A 17,684-nucleotide genomic window follows, 5' to 3' on the forward strand; every position below is an offset into this window, starting at 1 on the left:
GAATAACTTGCAGAATTTAAGAAACAGAACAAATTCTTTGTACTTGCTTAACATAATAGCAACATGATATTTGGAAATCCTTAAACAATTTTTAGCAATGATCAGAAATGTTCTTGACTTCATTTATTCTGATTTTGATGTTGTATACAGCCCAGAGAACAAAGCATGTTGCATGAAAAATATACAGATTGACCATCATGTGAATTCTCGTTATTGTGGATATGTAATAATTCTGTTTATGTTTTTTCAAGCTTAGTTGTTCAAAATTTGTTTTTATTCATTTATTTTTTTTGAGAGAGACAGAGAAAGTGCAAGTGAGTGGGGAAGTACAAGCAAGTGGGAGGAGGGAAGAGGGGGACGGGGTTGGGGGAGAATCATAAGCAGACTCCACACCCAGTGTAGAGCTTGATGCAGGACTCAATCTCACAGCCCTGAGATCATGACCTGAGCCAAGATCAAGAGTTGGACACATAACTGACTGAGCCAACCAGGTGCCCCCATAATTAGTTTTTTTTTAATTTCTGTCATTTTTGTGGAATTTTGAAATTCTGTTATAACAAAAATATTATGCCAACTTTGAAACTTTTTCATTTATTTCTAATGCTATTTAGGTCTTATCCATTTATTTATTTATTTATCTCATATTTTTTATTTAATTTTATTTATTAAAAAAATTTTTTTTTTAATGTTTATTTATTTTGGGGAGAGAGAGAGACAGAGACAGAGCACAAGCAGGGAAGGAGCAGAGAGTGAGGGAGACACAGAATCCGAAGCAGGCTCCAGGCTGCAAGCTGTCAGCACAAAGCCCTACGCGGGACTTGAACCCACGAACCATGAGATTGTGACCTGAGCCAAAGTCGAACGCCTAACCCACTGAGCCACCCAGGCACCCCTCAAATTTTTTATTTTATTTTAGAGAGAGCACGCGAGTGAGCACATGAGCAGGCCAGAGGGAGAGAAAGAGAGAGAATCCCAAGCAGGCTCTGTGCTCAACATGGAGACTGATGTGGGGCTTGATCCCATGACCCTGGAATCATGACCTGGGCTGAAATCAAGAGTGAGACGCTCAACCGACTGAGTCACCCAGATGCCCCTTGTCCGTATATTTAATATGAAAATATTGACATCTGCTTCACAAGTGGTAATTTTTTCAGCACTTTAATAATTAGCATTTTTGAGAGATTATTCTCCTATAGGAAATTAAATATTTACCAAGCATTCACATTTTTTTAAAGTAAGCTCAACATCCAATATGGGGCATGCTCTAATGACTGAGCCAACCAGGCACCCCAGTCTTTTATTTTAAAATGCAGCTTTGAAATAACTTCTCATTATATGAATGGTCTTAAAAAAATAAAGCTGCTGAAGCACACACACACACACACACAAAGTGAAGGAGAAATAAAGAGTTTCTCTGACAAACAGACTGAGAGAATTCACTGCCAGCAGACCTTCCCTGCGAGAAATGTTGAAAGAAGTTCTTTAGGCAGTAGGAAAATGATACAGGTCAGAAACCGGGATCTACATAAAGTAAAGGAGAGCATCAGAGAAAGAATAAATGAAGGTAAAATAAATTTTTTAATTTTTCTTTTTCTTAATTAATTTAAAAGATAACTAAAGCAAAGCAGTGGCAAGGTTTTGGGTGACTAAAGTGTATGGATAAGTGAAATGAATGACAGCAACGTCACAAGGGACAGGAGGGAGGAATTGAGGAATTGAGCATGATCAGTTACAAGGTATGTGTGCAACATCTGAAGCAGTACAATGTTATTTGGAGGTGGACTTAGAGTATTTTTAAATGTATATTGTAAACCCTAGGGCAGCCACTAAAGCAAAAAGAGGTATAAATATTATGCAAAGGGAGGAGATAAAATGGAATCATAAAAAAAATGCTCCTTTAAAACCAGAGACATGGAGAAAGAAACGAAGGACAAAGAGAAACAAAGAGCAAACGCACTGTTGAGAAAACAGTTACAAATGGCCAATGCGCACATAAAAAGATACTCAACATCATTAGTCATCAGGGAAGTACAAGTTCAAACTCATAATGAGGTACTAATATATAACCACTAGAATGAAAATGAAAATGAAAATGAAAATGAAAACTGATAGTACTGCTGAATCTCTTCTACACGGCCAGTGGGAAAGGAAAATAGCACAGCCACTTTGGACAATGGTTTGGCAGTTTATTTTAAAGTTAAACATATACTCACCATATGACTCAGCAATCCCACTCCTAAGTATTTACCCAAGAGAAATGAAACATGTCCATATAAAGACCTGCACACATAATTAAAGAAATGGGCAACGGACTAGTGTTTGCCAGTTGTTAAGGATGGGGTGGAGGTGGGGGCGTGAGCAGGAAGTGAGCAGGTATGGCTATATAAGGGCAACATTAGTGATCTTCAAGATGGAGAAGTCTTGTGTCTTGACTATATCAATGTCAATATCCTGGTTGTGAAATGGTACTCTAGTTTTGCAAAATGTTACCATTGGGAGACAGTGGGTAAAGGATACATGGGCTTTTTCTGTATTGTTTTTCATAACTGCATGTGAATTTATAACTATCTCAAAATTTAAAATTTAGTTTAAAAAACATAAGGCAGGGGGCACCTGGCTGGCTCAGGTGGTAGGGCATGGGACTCTTGATCTCATGGTTGCGGGCTCAAGCCCCAGGCTGGGTGTAAAGCTTACTTAAAAAAAAAACCATAAACATAAAAAAATTAAAACAACAAACATGTAAGGCAGGAATTTTTAGAAACATACCCACTGTATTAAAGAGATATAGATATAATGTAGTAAGTCATCAAGTGTAGCTAACTATTAAGTATTTACGCCAATGGAGGCAAATGAAAGATCAGTCTAGACATAATCTCTGTTTTCGATCCAAGGATAACATATGCAGCTCTAGAAAGCATCAGACTTATACACACATACATAATTGCTAATAACGTCTGATCTAGGGGACTTACCCCTCTCCCACTTTCTAAAAGTATTTATTTATTTTGAGAGAGAGAGCACACACGTGCATGTATGTGAGCAGGGGAGGGGTAGAAGAGAGAGAAGAAGAGAGGGAATCTCAAGTAGGCTCTGCACTATCAGCCCAGAGCCCAACACAGGGCTTGATCCCACAAACCATGAAACCATGGCCTGAGCTGAAATCAAGTCACATGCTTAAATGACTGAGCCACCCAGGTGCCTCCCCTCCCCCACTTTTGAGCACTTTGCGTGTCCAGGATGATCTTTTAAAGCAGATGATTACAAAGCAAACTCTTGACTGTGTCTGAACTGTCAATGACCATTTGGACAAGTCTGTGTCACTGGAAGAAATTATTAATTAGGTAGTTAAGGACAAAGGGAAATGAAACGGAAGTTGTCATTACTGTGGAAGGAACACAAAGGGTAATATGATGAAGCAAGTGACGACTACTTCAACCAAAATGGTTCACCATCAGGGCACCTGGATGGCTCAGGTGGCTAAGCGTGGGGCTCTTGATTTCAGCCTAGGTCATGATCCCAGGGTGGTGGGATTGACCCCCCCATGTTGGGATCTGCGCTGAGGGTGGAGCCAGCCTGAGATTCTCTCTCTGAATTTCCCTCTGCCCCTCTCCCCCACTTGTGTGCACATACTCTCTCTCTCTAGAATAAAAAATAAAATAAAATAAAATAAAATAAAATAAAATAAAATAAAATAAAATAAAATAAAATAAAATAAAATGGTTCTCCATCCTCTAGGCCCATACCTTGGAGATGCAGTCGAACTGTAGTTTCTACCCACACAGAAGCTTAACAAGATGGGTGATTTCACATTATTTCTAATAAAGCTGGTGTTGGGTTCGCATGAGTGTTTTACGTAACCCAGACATCATTCCATTCAAAGGAAGCCACCATACTAAATGCTATAAAATACCAAAGAGTAAAAAGTCTTCAGGGCAGGTGGGAAATGAGGCCTACTTCCTCATGGAAACAGGTGTGCCCAACTGAATATTTATATCCATGTTAACCATTTTTCTAATGATTAAAAGGTTTAGCAATGCCTTCTTAGACCACTTGTTCTCAGCTTTGGCTGGACATTGGAATCCCATCTTTAGAAATTCTGATTTAATAGGCCTGAGACGCTATCGGGCATAGAACCTCTGAGAAACTGCTCACATGATTCTAATTACCAGCCAAGTTGAGAACCATGCTCTAAACATTAAAGAACACTGGCCATATGTAAGCTACGAAGCCCTCATGCTGCCATCCTTTCCTAAAACTCACTATGGACTGACTATATGATCACTGTCCTAACTCTCAATTCTTTCTTAACTTTGCCCCAAGACCTTTAATAATTCCCAGATGAATTCTGGTTTTCTGCTGCCAAGTGTTAGTTCATGCCGCTGGATTAGAAGGTTCTGAAGCATTAGTACAGTTATTTGTCTTTGGGGACAGGTTTTATTCACAGTGACACTGCATATTTATGCCATGAGCCAAGCCTCAATTAACACAGAAGATCTGCCCGTTGGTCCATAATTCATGTGGACTCACTTGAGGACACTGCTCTCTAGGGAGGCGGGAAGAAGAGAACTGTGCAGTAGTGGGTTTGCTGAAAGTGTTCAGATGCAGTGACGTTGATGGCTAAAATTAATTCTTCATAAAACGTTACTTGAACGTGGTTAATTCTCATTCCCAGTTTTCGGTTTAATTAGTGCTGTCTAGTTAACATATTCATGCAAATGTCTCTGTTATGATTGTTTGCTAATTAATTATTTTTCATGGCCATCTTAAGAAAATAGATTTTTCTGTCTGGAAGTCACCAGAGTGGCAGGGATTAGAAATTAAGTCATTCAAGGACAAAGTCTCCAGACTCAGTGTTTCACACTCTATTCCCCAGGATTAAATCTTACAGGGTATATTGGTGGGGCGCATATCTACATGGATGGTGCACATTTAAATTGCTGTTGGTTTCTCTGGAATCTCACAGTATTTATTCATTAAAAAGCAAAGGAGAAAATAATTGAAGATTTTTGTTAATTAATTCCTCTCAGGATTATGTCCCTCCCCAATTCAATTGATCTAGAAAACCACCTTACATTATAATTGTTTCGCCTGAAAGGATTTTTTCCTTCGTGTTGTGAGTACTGACTCCATTTCCTTAGAACACTCAGAGATGGTTTTCTTAGGAAACCAGACCTACTTTACTTAAACTCACAGGAGACACATTCTAACTAAAATAAACACCTCGTAACTGATAGTGGGGATCGTCATTTTCCAAATGCTGGAATGCTGTCCTCTTCTGTTTAGCATTCTTCTGTCCCAATACTTAAGTATGTTAAATACCAGCTAAGATATTGCTTGGTGAGTTTGGAATGAGAATAAAGCAAAGAAACAGAATGCTGTGTCAGCCAGGGATATTAGTTACAAGCAGCAGAAAGAGACTTTGGCTGATTTGAGAAAAAAGGAGGCAGAGAAGAAACAGGAGGGGAGATGGGGGAGAAGGAAGAAAAGGGGGTTGTGAGAGGGTATTAGAGACTCACAGAATCTCCAGGAAGCCAGAGGAAGCAAGCCGAAGGGGGTAGGCACAAAGGGACACTCTGAAGCTGAAATCACTGGTAAAAATCACACCTCTGAGCAATTTGGTGGAAGGCACCCAGGTCATTTCAGCCATTGCAGGTGGCCTGGACACTGGCCTTTGCAGCAGTTCTGAAGCCATTGCTGCCCAGCAGGAAGTGGGAAGCTGCGGCCAGTGAAGAATGTCCCTGTTTTTTGTGACACTAGTTCCAAATTCAAAGTCCCTTGTGGAGGTGGCCAAGCGTAAGACTGTTAGTGTGGTAGCTGGCAGAGTTGCCGGGACCAAAGCATTTTCAGCTTCTAAAGTGATAGGTGGGGGTCGTCTGGGTGGCTCGGTTGGTTAGGCGTCTGACTTGGGCTCAGGTCATGATCTCGTGGCTCCTGAGTTCGAGCCCTGCATTGGACTCTCTGCTGTCAGCACGGAGCCTGCTTCGGACCCCCTGGACCCCTCTGTCTCTGCCCCTCCCCCCCCAATAAACATTAAAATTTTTTAAAAAAATAAAGTGGTAGTTGGACTGCCTCCCCACAAACTCAGAGTGTGAGATGCTCCAGGGGCGCTTGGGTGGCTTGGTCAGTTAAGCATCTGACTCTTGGTTTTGGCTCAGGTCATGATCTCATGTTTGTGAGTTTGAGCCCCGTGTCAGCACAGAGCCTGCTTAGGATTCCGTCTCCCTCTCTCTCTGCCCTTCCCCTTTTCGCACATGCACTGTATCTCAAAATAAATAAATACACATTAAAAAGAAAAGAATGTGAGAAATCCCCCAACATGTCAGATACCAGGCAGCCGAAATAATGTCAAGTGTCGTCATGAATTGTTTAAGTAGTCATTTCTCCCCAACAACAGGAAAACCTAATGCCTGTATGTATTTCTCTGTATCTATTTAGGGACCATACCTCAGTAGTGAGTAGTTCTCCCCTGTCTCTCCCTTGGGCAATGTTAGATCCATTTCATTTTCTCTCTCTGCCTCCTGATTTTCTGGGTGTCATTCATTCTTGCTTTAGAAGTGATGTGAGTTTATAATTAAGTCAAAATATTTCTCCCACTGTGCATTGATTCAATTAGTTCCAGCCCCAGAATCATTGCCTTTAAGCAAAGGTCTCAACAAACACCATGTGGTTCCCACAGCACAGGTACACCTCACTGGCACAGGGTCAGCAGATGCCATCCCAGAGAGGTGTGCTTTGTCCAGGAGCAGCAGTACATATAATGGGTTGTGCTCTAGGAGAGGGGCCTGCCCCACTGCCCCTATACCTTTTAATAAGCAAGTAAGTCAAGAGAGGGGCTTTGCAGCTCACCTGCCTGGGAAAATGATTTGAGCTTGGGCACCATGAGCTACCTGACCAGAGGGGTCGTATATCTACTCATATCACCTGGAATCCTTGTGGGACGTCAAGGCACAAGCAGCACCCCTCATTTCCTTGCCTATTTTCAGCTGGCAGACAATCCTCCCTCCACAGCTGCACATAAACAACATGACTTAGGCTCAGAAACTCCGCACGGCCATAAAGCTGGTTTTGTTAATAAACCCAAAGATAACCGGGCTTATGCTAACAAATTCACACTGCTATTGGAATCAGAGTCCTAATTTATTGAGTGCAATGAGAAATATATCTGGCAGGCATGCCAGAGTAGAATCTGGTTGGCTGGTCGTTTTCCCCTCTAGAAAAAAAAAGTCTAGTTTATAAAAGAAAGGTTTCTTGGAGAGTAGACAAATAGCTTGGGCTGGTACAGTAGCTTCATAGATGTTAGGGACCAAGGCTCTTACCATTCTCTTCCACCATCTCCTTGCATGGCTTTCTTCTTCACAGTTATCTTATAATCCAAGATGGTTGTTGGAGCCTTGGTCACCACATCTGTGTTGCAGGAAGAAAGAGAGAAAAGACAAAAAGGAAACAACAACAACAACAACAACAACAACAACAACAAACCAGTCCCCTTCCATATGTATCTGATTTCATCAAGCAGCTTTCCTGTAAGTCTCCTCCAATACTACTGCTTGCATTTTGTGTGTCAGAAATGAGTCGTTTGGCTAAACCTTGGTGCAAAGGAGGCTGGGAAATATAGTCTTTTCCTCTGTCTGTCAATGTGGCCAGCTAAAAATTCACATTCCGTTACAAGAAGAAGGGGGAGAATTAATGTAGCAGTAGGCAACTAGCAATTTCTTAACATACTCTACCTTGTATAGTTATTAGGAAGATGAGTGTAATGGTTAAGACTATTGTATAAATACAGTAAGCATAATAGCTATTTGTTAAATGCCTTTTAGGTGTTGGCATCTTAATGGCACTGTACATGTGTTATTTCAATTAAATTGCACAATTGTTCCTTAGGTAAGTATAAGCATTTAAATTTTTTTTAATGTTTATTTATTTTTGAGAGAGAGCGAGACAGCGAGAGAGAGGGAGAGAGAAAGAGAGAGAATGAGCGGGGGAGGGGCAGAGAGAGAGGGAGACACAGAAACAGGCTCCAGGCTCTGAGCTGTCAGCACAGAGTCTGACATGGGGCTCGAACTCGGGAATGGTGAGATCATGACCTGAGCCGAAGTCGAATGCTTAACTGATTGAGCCACCCAGGCGCCCCAGCATTTTTGTTTTATAGAGGAAAAAATTAAGGTTTCAGTAACCAGCTGATGGTCACATAAAATTAGTAGTGTAAGAATCAAATCCTAAATCTGACTCTACCTGATGTTGTAATGTCTCCCGATATAGTGTTAAAGAGAACGAATTGTAAGCAAATAGAATCTATAATGCTATCATCTGAAGAAAATATACTCCATTTTACATAGCATTGCTATTTGATATACAGTTGCAATTAAGTGTGCCTCTCAGTTTTCCTTCTGCCATTTTAACTTTATAAAATATCCCAAGTTCCATGTCCTGAGTTTTCCCAATTAATTTATCTTTTGTAAAATATGCTTATTTATTTACTTTTGAGAGAGAGAGAGCATGGGCAGGTACAAGTGGGGGAGGGGCAAAGAGAGAGTGAGCTAGAGAATCCCAAGCAGGCTCCATGCTGTCAGCATAGAGCCCTATGTGGGGCTCAAACTCACACATGGTGAGATCATGATCTGAGCTGAAGTCCAGAGTCAGATGCCTAACCAACGGAGCCACCCAGGTGCCCCTATTTTATCTTTTTGATATCACATCATTAAACCTCTTCTCTGATGTGGACATTAAGGTCCCAACTTTTTGCTAATGGAAAATGGCAGCCATTAACATTTTTGCATTTATTCTGTTTCTTTTGAGTTATTTCCTATTAACTTTTACCTGTGGAAATCATGGTTTGAAAGACAAAAGCATGCTTATGGTACTTGCCACATATTGCAATATCATTTTCTAAAAGGTTGTCCCTATTTACACCACCACTGGCAAAAAATCAGTGGTTCCTCAACAGCAGTTTAGCAGCAATGGATAGAGCTTCTATAGAGAGGGAGAGGAATGAAAAGAGAAATGGTGGGAAATGGTATCTCAAGTTAGTCTCAATTTGTTTTTCTTTGCTTATAGTAATAGTGATAAATTAAAAAAAAAAAACTTTTCAGTTTGCAAAACCAGTGCAAAACTGGGCCTGCGTTGTACAGGATAGAGTTAAGTCTAAGACAAATTGTGATTATTTTTTTTGCATGATTAGATAACAGAGGTACATTTACAATGAAGTAGATGAAACAAGTTTCAAGAGCTCTTGTTTGCTTATGCGCCACTTCTGAGGCCCTGGAAGATGCTCTAGCAATGGTCTTGGGTTTTTGTGAAAAGTTGCAGAAGTAAGATATTTTCACTACAATCTGTTATGGCTACTTGGTGGTTTGCTGGTAAACTCTCTCTCTCTCTCTCTCTCTCTCTCTCTCAAAGGAAAAAAAACACCCAAAAATCAGGCCTGATTTCTGATTTGTAGCATTTGCCCATTTCCATGGTGTAAATACCATGGCTGCTTTCAAGCTACTAATAGTTTAACAAGCAGATCATAAAATTCCTGAATATGCAACAATCAGCTTTTGAGAATAACCACCTGTCCCTTTGATACACATCCCTTACTGCCTCGTGGTGGTGGTAGAGTGGGCACAGTCATTGTGGGATTCTACTATGGGAAAGTTGATTTGGTATTGCACTGCATTTAGAGTTAGTGGCATCTATTTATGTTGGATGAAAGCACTCTCATTATACTTAAGTTATTGATAGACTTCTGGTTATAGGAATAGCTTCCAGGAATATTCCTACCCCACGGTGCTGACTTGGAATTTTGACCTGAATGTGCAGGGCCAGAAGTGACATAATAGTATGAAAGTGTCCTATGTGTCCTGGCTCCTGGAAATTTGAAGGTCATGAAAGACAGACAAGATTTGAAATGCTTAGAGTTCTAACACGGCATGTGGAAAATGATCAGACATGTGAAGTAGTAAAGGAAAGATTTGGTTCTTATTGATGCCTCGCCAAAATAGTTCCCTTCTGTTAGGAATAAACCTGATAATATCAAAAGTTCAACAACTTCTTTAAAGGGAAAGTGGAGGCATACATGTACTAGTGCTTTAAACAGTGAGTGGAACTAAGTGTGTGAATTATTATGTGTTATGTATCACAACATATAGATCATATCTTAACATGATATTAAATAATATTATAAAGCTGAAAGAAAAATTTCTAAACAATCAGAAATTAAGAAACAAACATTGATCAACCATGCTGGAGGACACACTGAATGATCTTTATATCCTCTTCAGAAAAAATGATATTATAAAATTGTCACATGAGGAAGAGATCAACAAGTATGTGGGCAAAAATGTAGGAAAAAACATTACAAATGTGTGGGAGGCATTATTTAATAAAAATGTTGTACCTACTTGGAAAAAGACAGAATGAGATACATACATTACATATGTTGTACCATACCCAAGGATCTAATGCCATTTTGTCTTTCATAGCATTGATATTTTGTAAGAGTCTGGGCCAGATGTTTTATAGACTGTCCTACACTTTGAATACATCTGATCGTCTCTTCATGATTAGATTCAGGTTAAACATCTTTTGCCAGAAGATTATATAGGTGATGTTCCCTTTTCCAAGGGCATCACATCAAGAGGCATATGATTGCCCCTTATTGACAATGCTTCTTTTGGTCATTTGGGTAAGAGAGTGCTATATATATATATATATATATATATATATATATGTATATATATATATATACACACACACATATACATATATACACACATATATACGTATATATATGTATGTATATATGTATATACGTATCTATAAATCACACAGCGACTTATTCTCACGCTAAGAAGGCAAGTTATCAGGCAAGACTTCTAGTGCGCAGCAGGAGGCAGTCGTTTTCTCAAGGCTCTGCGGAACCGGTCCAACCACGCCCATTCCACTGCCCTCCCGCGTCTTTTTTCCCCGGAAAATCAATTCTCAGAACCAGAAAGCTCCTACTGCATCGCGCCCAAATCTTTTCCCATCAGCACGGGTGCGCCTGCGCAGCGCGTCTCCAGGCGGCTCCTTTCCAGCGCCCGGCCGCCTCTTTTTCCGGTTCTCCTCGGCCTCCCCTTCACTCGCGCTTTTCCCGGAGGGGTCATAACAGGGCGCCAAATTCGCGTCCGCGGGAAGGCCGGGGGCGGGGCGCGGCGCGGCGCGGCACGTCAGTGGCCTTCCGGGCGGAAGTCCGCAGCCTCCGGAGCCTCTGATTGGCTTTCAGCCTGGCGCCTGTCTCGGCCCCCGCGCCAGTTTCGGGCTGGTTGGCGCGGAATCGGGAGACTTCGGAACCATGGCGCTCGTGCACGGTGAAGACTGCGAGCTGGGGTCAAGCGGTGAGGGATGACCCCGCGCGCGGGGTCCTGAGTTGGGAGTGTAGGGACCGTGGCATGACTGTAGGTGGTGGGGATTCTGGAGTGGTCTCTTATTTTGTCTTAGAGAGGCGCGCATCCGGGTCGCCGTACTGGTCTTTTCGGGCGCGGACCTCGGCCATCCCGGGTAGGACCCCTTTGGTTGGTATCGGGTGGTGCTTCCTTTTAGGACCGTTTGCACCTGGCAAACCAGAGCACACCCCCTGCAGGGCCTGTGTCACTCCTGGTGTCCACACCAGTCTGCATTTTCTTTTTATTTCTTTTGGTGAGCGCGTTCCACGTGCTGGGCACACCTTCATCCAGACTGGCCCCGGTGGGGCACGGGTTTGCTTCAAAGTATCTCCGGACTCTGGCCCCAAGTATCTGCTTGAGGGCTAGGGCAGAACGGATGTGGGCCCTTTCTATAGAAGCTCGCAGGAAAATTGCTTATATCTTGTAACTCAGCAGGAGAGAAAGGTCTAAGGGCTGTCACCGCAAGATACAAATGGGTTTTGTCTTTTTAGGTAATGGATTTCTACTTTGTGCGTTAACAATTTTTTCTTTAAATTCTGTCGAAAGTTCTTCAAGTGCTGCATAGAAATAATATTCACAATCTAGTCGTCTCTGGTGAAGTCCCCCCCCCCCCAAAAGCATCAGCTCAGCAGCATTTGGGATGTCATATATATGACTCCGTTTTCAGTAGTAATCTTTTACTTCCAGAAATAGAATACAAAAATGTAAATGGCTTTGTCTGATTTCTGATTTTTGAACTGTGTTCATCTAGTGTGACTTCACTTCAGTGAACTTCTAACTTAAAATCAGATGCTTCGCTTTCTTAGCTCAAGCTCCATCACCTGTCACTCAAATACATCAACGTTAATGAGAACTTGCTTTCTAATCAGCTTCCTTTGCATTCACCTGGTTGTGAATCACAGATTTCAATTTCTTCTAGCCTTTCGTTTTTAAGACAATTTATTTTGGAGAGTCGTCTAGCCTGGATTACAAATGGGGTGTGGGCTGTGAGTATGTGAACAGTCTTTGCAGCCCTCCATCAGTGATTTGCCACTAGGGTGTCTTTCTTCACCCTAAAAACTACGTCATCTACGAACATCAAGAAATCACTCTTCGGAGGATACTGTGTAATCTTGAGACTCTCTCAAGTCATGGTGTTGATGAAGTAGTTGCTGGAGCTTGTGACTAGAATTTTTTCCTTAGAGCAGAAAGATTGTTACCTGAAAGACTGTTGCAGGCTAGTGTCTGTCTGCTTTTGGGGAGAACGGGGGTACTTCAGATGGTAATCTTGAAGCAAATATTTAAACTTTTGTAATGGGTTATTTTCATGCTTTTTTGGGTTAACTTACCTACGTGAAGCATTGGACACATTCCAAGAAGAAAATTCTAGGCCTTTTTTCCCTTAGGTATTAGAAGGTGGGGCACCTTGACAATGGCAGTGAAAAGTTGAAAGGTCTGTAACTAGCTGTTATTATATATGAAAAGGGATCAGGGAGAATTTAATGATTTAAAAAAGCAGGTACGGTGGTTTATTCATTTGTTCATTCAGCAAATATTTATAATGTACCTACGAGGTATAGGCAGTCTGCCAGACTCTGGTGCAACAGTATTACAGTGGTAGGTAAGCTGGACATGGTTTTTATCTTCCTGGAGTTGAGATGGTAAAGATCTAATTATGTGTGGTGCTATATTGAGGCTTCTCTGAGAAAACAGCTTTGCTTTATTTTTGCCTTCTAGAAGCTAGAACATGGTACTGCTAGGTGTGGTGTGTGTGGGCTGTGTGTGTCTACCCTGTATCTGTACACACATAACACAAACATTAAATGAGATTCTGTACTGCTGAGTACAAAGTAAGCCGGGGATCTTCATTTAATGCTTAACAACCTTATGGAGCAGAGATGATTATCCCCATTTCCCAGATGAGGACCCTGAGGCTCTGCATTAGTCAGAGTCCTTAGGTGTAAGCTGCAGGAGCCAACCCTAGCTGACGTAAATAGAAAAAAGGAATTGATTGGAAGGATTTTAGGGATTAGAAGGATATGTTGTTCACAGAAACTCCAGGAGGATTGGAGAGTCAGTCAAGGGGCTGCTTAGCCAGGAATGTGATTAAAGTCATGTCCCAAAACTTGTCTACGGAGGAGGTCATTGCCAGCCATGGCCAAGTACTTGATGTTATAGTTTGTACCTTGAGACATTGCTGGCTCCGTGAGCCCAGGTAATCCTCTTGCAGCTGATACTACTTCTAGAATCTTACTTTAGCCCACCCCCCTTTCCTTCTGTCACGAGCGTCTGATTGAAAGTCTGAACTGGTGTTCTTAATTGATAGAGCCTCTTTTATATGTTCATGCTCTAGTCTCAAGGGTGTCTGGGAAAGAGCATCTGGTTTTGCAACTTATGTAGTGACATTTGGGCTCTGTGTGTCTGAGCAAGATTTATAAGCGGGGAGTTTCACAGATAGGTTCAGGTGCTGGGCAGCTTAAAAACCAACAACAAGACATCTGATCACTGCAGCTCAGAGACATTAACTGGTGGTCTCATGTCACCCAGTAAGTGGTGGAGTTGGATTGTACTGCTTTTCCCTAATCTGTTCTCCCACTCTGCACTTTGATGTCAAATTTATCTTCCATGCTGACTTTCTCACGGTTTCTGAATGCACTTGGCAGTTTCATCCCTTTGTAATTTGGCTCATGCTTTTTTTCTGTGCTTCTGCCCCTTTTCCCCCTATACAATGATGGTGAAATTCTATTTTCTCTTCCTGGGTCAGTGTTGGCAACCTCCCCTGTGAAGGCTTCTCTGATTTCTCAGGCAAAATTAACAGTGCTCATTTCTGTGTTTCCTGAGTACTTTGTTCTTCCTTCTTATTGGGCACCGTGTCTGTATGATCGTGGGAACCTCAGGTCCTTTTGCTTTATTTGACTGTGAGCCCCCTTGACGACAGGCAGCTGTCTCTTGCTTGTAATTGTACCCCAAATCCTGTAGAGTGGCACAGTATTGCCTGTGAAGTAAGTCCATTTGAAGAACTGTAGATTTCGTCAGGATAGTCTACTAAAGGGGTCCACGGAGTCTTTAAAAATATACTGAGACCAACTTTTCACTCTCACTGGTCATGCCCAATAATCTCTGAAACCTTTTCGCGTAGGCCTGCTCATGATTTTTTGAAATCATTTGAGTGACACCCAAGATTTGTGGCTGTCATCATCAACTACCTGCTTGCCTTAATTTTTACTTAACGCTTTTTTGAAAATGGACTTAAAAGATGCAAAAGTCAAACAATAGACTGAGATGGTAGAAAGAGATTCCATTTCCAGAAAGCTAGAAAAAATAAGATCTCTAATTATGCTTCACCTTTAAGATCTAGTTTTCAACAGTTTATTGTCAGCATTTAAATTTAACTTTAAATTGCATCTTCTATTTCAGTCAAACACTTTGTCAGTCAGTTTAATGTTGTTATGAATGTTCCAGAGGGATTGGAGCTTTTAGGATTCATCTCATCAATACTTCTTTTCTGTGCCTACTCCTTTTTATAAAATAATTAGCATCAAATACAATAAAATACTCAATTTCACAGACCTAGATGGCAATCGTGCTAAGCTGAAACTCACGGCTGGCAGGCAGCACTGCCTCGCTTGCCTTGGTTATTCTTCAGCTGGTAAATGAAAGTCTTAATTTTGTGGATGAACTCTTTTCAGTGTATGTGTGTGGTGGTCAGTTGATAATGACCAAAAACATGAATAATTCAAAAGTTGAATGAACGAACACTGAGGCCTTCTGATATTCCAGTAATTTTTGACAAAATACATTTTAATCTTTGTAATTTTGCACTATCATACCATGTTGTAACCGACTGAGTGAGGCCTGGAAGTTAGTGAAGGATTCAATCTCTTCAGAGCCCTGCTTGTTAAATTCTCCCAACCACCCACTTGATCCCTGCTTTGAAATTCCAAGTACTTTATCTGCCCCTCTGTTAGGGCAGGTATCCTAAAGACTGGTTTTGAACTAGTTGTTAACTTATCTCCCATTTTAGATTATGAATTCTGTGAGTACACAAACCATGTCTTTCTGATCTTTGCGTCTTTCAGAGCGCCTAGTACAATGCAAAAAGCAGATGCTCCTTCAAAGACTTTCAAGTATTAATAGAATACAAAATGACTTGTCCTTCTCCTATAACTCTGCTTATGGGCTGTCATTTTTAATGGAAAGGTTATGGACTAATGGCTGATCTCCATTCTGCAGTGTCTCCATAAGATATCAGTTGAATTTGGAATTTTCCTCTTTGGGGAGGAAAAAAATAACAGTTGCTTCAGTTATTTTCACTGGGTCTTAGAGAAAATTTCTGGAGTCACAGGAGCTGCATGAATATGACCTTTGAACTTACTGTCTACAATATGAAAAGTATGTGTGTATAATATTAAAATTGTTACTATTGGCTAGAAACATCCCTGTTACTGAGGAAAGATGGCTGGCAATTTTCTAACATTTCCTATAAATTTGGCTTTTTTTCAGCTCTGTCAGATTCAGGGAGTTTTGTAGCTTCTCGATCCAGGCGAGAAAAGAAATCAAAGAGAGGGCGCCAGGAAGCTCTAGAAAGACTGAAAAGGGCTAAAGCTGGTGAGAAGTATAAATATGAAGTAAGTAACCATTTTTCTTTTTTTTTTTCCCCTCCTGTGCTTTATCTAATTCATAGCCTGTCGGTATTTTATGTCCCCTTTGTCATTGATGAGAAATAAGCATATAATTCGCTCTTGTTGTGATAGTCATTTCTTACTATTAAACAAGCATGGGCATGAAGTAGATTTGCACATTGTGTACACTGCTTGACCCTTTGAGTTCCTGTAAGACACTTTACGCATGCTATTCAAATTCTGATGAAAGCAGATCTACATTTTTGTCCTTATTAAGCACACTGTAGCTTTGGTAAGTCCCATAGCTTTGTTGGGGGAAACTTAGAAATGCTTTTACCTTACTCTTAAGGTATTGAGCAGTCTAGCTAAGCACTACTTCGTGGAGAGAATTTTTCTTTCTAATTTCATCTGCAAGGGGTGAATCTGCAAGGACTTGGGCCTTACTCCTGTTGTGTCCTATGTGTAAGATTGAATGTGATGCCCTTTTGGCCTGCAGGTAAAAAAGGAAAAAAAAAGGAGTGGCTGCCATCTAGACAGCATTGTCTGCGTTCCCTTTCAGTGTGCTTCCTATATCTTAGAGTATCTTAGCTGCCTTAGGGCTAGAAAGTGATTAATTAATACTAGAAAATAGTGATAACTCCAACTGCTCATATACTTTTTTAGCAAACACTGTTTTAAGTTCTTTTACTAATAGGTTCATTTATTTAATCTTCCCAATAATCATGAAAAAGTTAGATACTATGATTAACAGCATTTCACAGGTGAGAATCCTGAGGTCACAGTGGTGGATCCTGGAGCCTGGATTTGAGCGCAGGCAGTCTGGCTTCAGAATCTGCATATTTAACCATGGTATATACTGTGCTATGCAATTAAGAAAGTAGAAGAGTGTTTTTTTTTTTCACTTGCCATCATTCAGTCAAGTTAAGTGAGTCAACCAGATCACAAAGGGTTGCTAAAAGGATTATAGTAAAGCAGGAGTAAAGCATTTTTAATGTAGGAACTTCTGTAAAGGAGTTCTGTGGGGGCATTTCAGATGTTGACACGATGTGACTGATTTTTCTTTAATCACTCATGTTAATTGCATGGCTCTAAGGGTTCATGCCAAGCAGTAGCTCTGTTTTGTGACATAGAGTCAAAATGGCATTTTACTCAAAATAATTTGTTAAAATAGTTTTCTGGTATCTTTTTGATAGTATATTAAAGTGAGTTACTTAAATAAGAGACAAAGTATGCCTGATAGACTTTAACCAACAAAAGTCATCCTGCCAGTTCCCTTCCCCTGCCAAAAGAAACTTGGTCAGTATAGTAATATTGTTGGATGGGTTTGTGTTTGGGTTGTCAAAAACTTAATTCGGTAGGGCAGGTAGTTTCTGTTATCAAATGGTGAAAGGCCAAATCAACATTTTCCGGTGATCCCTATGGAGCAGATTAAATAGCTGGTGAAAACCAAGCCTGATCCTGGCATTGTTAGAAGTCTCATTGCTATGGCAGGAGTCTAGTCAGCTCTGCACATCGGGCTCTCAAAGCTCCACGTCCAAGCGATTTTTCCTGGAGTCTTAGCTTTTCAGCTGGAGTTAGTCATTTCTTCTAGCCCCTTTCCCGCTTGAACTCTGGAGAGAAGGGGGGGATTTTTAATGAGGTGTCTTTGAATTCTTCTAAGCAGACCACCAGGTGCCGA

General features: G+C 41.0%; 1 protein-coding gene across 2 annotated transcripts in view; it reads left to right on the plus strand.

Moving 5' to 3' along the window:
- Positions 1 to 11,273: 11,273 nt before the first annotated feature.
- Positions 11,274 to 17,684, plus strand: part of POLA1 (DNA polymerase alpha 1, catalytic subunit) — a 300,131-nt gene continuing 293,720 nt past the window's right edge. For both annotated transcript variants that reach the window (XM_007087856.3, XM_042974042.1), the window contains exons 1-2: positions 11,274 to 11,357; positions 15,888 to 16,012. In XM_007087856.3, coding sequence (XP_007087918.2) covers positions 11,315 to 11,357; positions 15,888 to 16,012 — 168 coding nt within the window. In that variant the 5' untranslated portion in view covers positions 11,274 to 11,314. The remainder of the gene's footprint in view (positions 11,358 to 15,887; positions 16,013 to 17,684) is intronic.

The sequence above is a fragment of the Panthera tigris genome, chromosome X (assembly GCF_018350195.1).
Source record: "Panthera tigris isolate Pti1 chromosome X, P.tigris_Pti1_mat1.1, whole genome shotgun sequence".
Classification (NCBI taxonomy): domain Eukaryota; kingdom Metazoa; phylum Chordata; class Mammalia; order Carnivora; family Felidae; genus Panthera; species Panthera tigris.